The sequence below is a fragment of the Pteropus vampyrus genome, unplaced genomic scaffold (genome assembly GCF_000151845.1).
Source record: "Pteropus vampyrus isolate Shadow unplaced genomic scaffold, Pvam_2.0 Scaffold133, whole genome shotgun sequence".
In the NCBI taxonomy this organism is placed as follows: Eukaryota; Metazoa; Chordata; class Mammalia; order Chiroptera; family Pteropodidae; genus Pteropus; species Pteropus vampyrus.
The window spans coordinates 5033670-5038801 of NW_011888914.1; the positions used below are offsets into that span (position 1 = coordinate 5033670).

The 5132-nt window shown below is 36.7% G+C and overlaps 1 protein-coding gene across 7 annotated transcripts in view; it reads right to left on the minus strand.

Moving 5' to 3' along the window:
• CUNH6orf163 (chromosome unknown C6orf163 homolog) overlaps positions 1–5132 on the minus strand; it is a 19466-nt gene that overhangs the window by 11469 nt on the left and 2865 nt on the right. For 2 of the 7 annotated variants that reach the window (XM_023534819.1, XM_011367380.2), the window contains exons 2-3: positions 3463–3627; positions 464–558 (exon numbers count right to left, since the gene is read on the minus strand). In XM_023534819.1, the coding sequence (XP_023390587.1) occupies positions 464–558; positions 3463–3610 (243 nt within the window). In that variant the 5' untranslated portion in view covers positions 3611–3627. Of the gene's footprint in view, positions 1–463; positions 559–3462; positions 5127–5132 lie in introns of those variants that run through there. The other 5 variants (XM_023534817.1, XM_023534821.1, XM_023534820.1 and 2 more) reach the window with 4 other exon arrangements.

Here is a 5132-nt window from a genome sequence, read left to right on the forward strand (position 1 = left end):
AGGATAGTAGCTATAATGAAGCACTTGGAAAAAACAGGCACTTAGGCGTGTTACACACTGCACAAATGAATGGTCTACACATTAGATATTAAGCAATAATAAAGTTATCAACAAGGATGTCTTCTTTTAAGTTTTAACCCAATGGGAATCAAGAAAGTAGAATTCATCCACATGTAGGGGTAACTTAGAAGAAAGCTCCTGATGATGACTGCCTCTTTCTAACTACCTACTGTGTGCCAGACATACTATTTCACTGAACTCTCTCAACCATCCTATAGAGTGGGTATTATGGTTCCTCTTTCACATTTGAAGGAGCCAAGACTACATAGCCAAAGAATTTGCCCAAGGTCCCACAGGTACCCAGGATTCAAAATCAATTTTGCCTGACTATATTGCTTCAAACAAATCCCAAAAGTGAAAGAACTGTAAAGATGCATTTAGGTTGATTTCCACTTTCTTTTACCTGAGCCCACACTTTAGCTTCTGCTTTGGCAATTCGTTCTTTGAGTAGAGCCTCTTGAAATTCCTCTTCTTGATTCAGAATATCTGCCCCGATGTCTACGTATTTGAAGAGAAACAATCACAAGCATCCACAGACTGTTTCTTGGCTTCCCTTTTCACTATGATCTAGTTATTCATTAGAGTTATCTAAGAGATATATATCCTTTTAGGAGATATCAATCTTTTCTTTAAAGATACCAATAAAATTGATAATTTACTAATTGATTAGGAAGGAACACAGTATGTTAAGCCTTGATAGAATCTATTCCTTTCACCGCAACCATTCCTCATAGTGGGCAACTGGAGAAAGTAAGTAGCAGAAAGGAACACATTTTGTACCTCCAAAGTAGAAGGGTGAGTGAATATTCAAGACATTAGCACATCATCCAGCATCCTTCTCCCTGCTCCGATCTGGATGCTGATATTCTCTCCACCAACAAAGTGGTAGTAGAATGCCTTCTTTAACAGGTTTACATGCCTTTTGCATACTGCAGTGTATTGCTCATGGGGCCTAGCTTGGTAATAAGCACAGATAAGACATTGGGCACACATGTGTTTGTCTGCCCGACTTCTCTCCCTCTGGTAACAGGACCCATTTCTCTCAAGAACTTTCCTCACTTCAGGTTGTTCTGGTAAAACTGCCAATCACAGCAGCCTATCCACTTGACCCATCACATTATCCCTATCCTTCAGGCCCCAATAATTGGCTCAGAATTAGGCACATGCTCAAGCCCAGCCAACCAGGCTTTTCTCTAGGACTTTATATTAGATTGTAAGAACATAGCTTTTTTGCCTCTGAGGTTTCTAAACTAGAGGAAATAGAGGTTTAGAGCTGTTTGAAACCATTTCTACTCCTTTCCCAGCTGCTGGAGAATGCCGGGCTGCAGTAGTAAACAATTAGGCCAACTCACTAAGAGAGCAAGAGTGGACAGACTGCAAGCCCTGATTACAGATTCCCTGTGGGTTTCTCTAGTCTGAGTTGTGTTTGTCACCTGCAACTGAAAACACATGTTTGGTGACATTGATTTAAGAGTCTTCACTACTAGATTACCAGGGAGTCTAAGAACAAAGCGCAGTGAATACTATGGCAGAGATGGACATACACTGCACAGGCTCAGTGTTCACTATGAAATACCTGGAGAGAAATGTGACTAAGCATGGACCATCAATGTGTTGGATGTCACAAAATGTGATGCAAGTATGGGCTGCTATTACTCTTTTTTATGCTTAAATCCCATTATTTTAGTTGTTCTAAACCCTGATTGTACAACAGGATCCCTGCATAGCTTTTTAAAAATACACAGGCTGAAAAAAAAAGAATTATTAATACAAAAAACTTGGATTGAGCTCACGGGCATTATGCTGAGTGAAAAATGCCCATTTCAGAGAGTTTTACAGTGTACGATTCCATTTGTATAATAGTCTCAAAGGGATAATATTATAGTGATGGTAGAACAGATTAGTGGTGGCCAGGGGTTTTGATTAGGGGTTGTTAAGAGGTAACACGAGGGAGTTTCTTTGTGGTGATGGGACAATTTTATGTCCTGATTATGGTGATAGTTACCTGATACATTTCATAAAACTATACACCAAGGGGGAAAAAAGTGCATGTAAAGTCTGTAGGTTTTGACAATACACTAGTGTTTGTGTAAGATATCAGTTAAGAGAAGCTGGCTGAGGGGTACACGGGTCTCTATTTTTAAAACTTGAGAGTCAACCTATTTCCAAATAAAAAGCTATTAAAATATGTAAAAAATATAAAAAAATAAAAACGCATGCTGAGGCCTGATTCTGAAGGTTCTAGTTTAGTGGGTCTGTGTTGGATGAGTAGTCCATGTTTGGATATTAGTAGTAAAACAAATTATTTAAAAGTTCTATATGACGCTGCTAAGGTTAAGAACTAGTACTCTATACAATACTCATTAGCATTTACATAGACATTTATTTTAACATGCCTTTGAATTTACTTATAAAGAATTTTGACTCTTTTAAAATAATCAATGAAAAATATAGATCATTGAATATAAAAGACTAATTTCTAACTAGATTTAATTTATCCACTTAATGTTTGGATTCAGATATCCTGGAAGGTATAAGGAATCAATCAATAAAAGCTTCTCTAAAAATGAATATCCACTGTCCTGGTTGTAAAAAGTTAAACTGTTTTAGAGATTATAATTAAAAATTAATACTAAACATCTACTAAAAGTTAAAATCAGTTTTGGTATTGATATTTTTAGAGGATAATTCCGATTTGATAATTCCAATACACTTTTTTTTTTAATATTTTTTTTCAAAACACTCTCCATTCTCTAGCGTTTACATTTTCATCACTAGTTTATCATATTAATGGAAGAGAGGATCATGGAAGTTATTTTGAGAGTCCTTAGGAAAACACTTCTAAGGCTCAAAGTCAGACTGAAAACTGATGGGGATAAGGAGAGAAGGAAACCTGTAATTACAATTTCTTTTGCTTATTATAAGTGTATAGGTAGTAAATATTCTTGTGCTATCTGTATGTATCTACTTTTATGTCACCAGCTACTAATAAAGGTTATACTTTCTTTCCCCATTAAGATGTTAATCAGAGGTATTTTCTCTCTTGTGTATGGAAGGTGCCCAAGTGTGGGCAAGGACAAGAAGAACTAACATTTACTATTATGTTCCAGGCTTTATAACAGGCACAAATATTTCTTTAAAGCCTCATAACAAACCTGCAAGATATGTATTAATATCTCTATTTACACATAAGGTAACAGACTGAGAGGCTAAGTATCCTGTCAGAGGCACATAACTAGTAAGTGGAGAAGCTGGATTTCAACTCATGTTCTTCTCATGACAAGACACCCCTGTAGGACAAGCAACTTTGACCAGGAAAGCTGATAAAAGTCTATATAATAGGAAGAATGACATACAATGCTATGAAACATTAGAACAAAAGAAAAGAGCAAAGTCACTTACCCAGTATATCTTTGTGAGTGTAAAAGCGTGTCTTAAATGGCTTGTATTCATGGATCCGTTTGAACGTTTCCCCTAGAGGGGCTGGTGGAATTATTTTATTACAAACAGCACAGCAAACAAAGTTTGTGTAATTCGGATTTCTGATCATAACTGAATTTAAGATGCCTTTTACTATGTACAGTTAAAATACTCTTTGGATGAGAAAAAGTAGTTTTAAGAAAAGCTAAAAGTTTAAGAAAGATGGAAGAGAGAGGTTCAAGGTTTTAGGACAATGCTAGAGGCTAGTAAGGATTAAATGATTCCACATGATTAGGTAGTGATTATGTGCCTAATGTTAAAGACCATTACTCAAAGCCTCTGCCATGTAAGGCATGGGCACTGGATTTGGGAATATTTAAGCAGTTGCTCCCTCCTAGACTCCAGCATTAAATTGTTAACTTAGCAACTGTTGCTAGGTAAGACAAGCTTTGCTCATAAAAGCAACTAGAAATAATGACAAAAGGGAGCATGGCCCAGCAGTTCATTTCCCAGCTACTTTCTGTATTAGTTTCCTATTGCTGCTGTACCAAATTATCACATATTTAGTGACTTAAAACAACACAAATTTATTCTCTTGCAGTTCTGGAGGTCAGAAATCCAAAATGAGTCTCATGTGGGTAAGGTATCAGCAGGGCTAGCTCCTTCTGGAGGCTCTAGGGGAGAATCCGTTTCCTTGCCTTTTCCAGCCTCTATAGGCCATCCACACATCCCCTAGCTCATGATCTCACATCATAGAGCCTTTTCTCTACCTGCTTACGTGGTGATATCGCTTCTTCCTCTATCTTCTGCCTCCCTCTTATGAGGACCTTTGTGATTATATCAGGCCCGTCCAGATAATAAAGGACAATTTCCCCATCTCAAAATCCTTAATCACAGCTACAATGTTCCTTTTTTATATAAGGTACCATATGCACAAGTTCCAGGAGTTAGAATCAAAACATCTTTGGAGGTGAGGTGGAGAATGGGAACATTATTCAGCCTACCACACTTGCTTTTAAATGGTTTATTTAAAGAATTGATTTCTTTTACAGCAGCAAAGGAGGGAGTTTAATTTTTTCCAAGTTAACTGATAAATGTGGTTTTGGTGCAATGGCAATAACATAGAAAAATATCACAGTATTTTAAAGGAAAAATTACTTTAAGTCAGCACTCAAAATTATTAAGCCTGGTTTTTAAAAATTACATAGTTAACTAATTTGTTGTTCTTGTTTTAAAATGGGAAGTCCTGCATCCTAAGAACCCCCTTGGTGTTTGACAAACTGCGACAGGTTGGTCATTCTATCTATAAACCAATAAATAATTACACTGCTTGCTTCAGAAAATTCTTGAAAATCAGTTTATCAACTGAATAGCTTACTCCTCTGGGCAGATAATTCCCTGGGCAAAAAGGTCACTTGCTGTTTATGAACAGTCTACTTATCAAGACTTGCTTCAAGACCTAATCTATATTATGTTACTGAGCTTTGCCCAATCTCAGCCAGATTCCTGCATTAAAAGACTTTCCTTTAAGTACCTGAATGCATACTCCAAAATGTTGTCAATATCTTGCCCTGAAGATGCCCTTTTTAGACACAAATGACTTTGTCAAAGTGGCATTTTTCTCATTCTCATACAGAATGAATGAAAACATC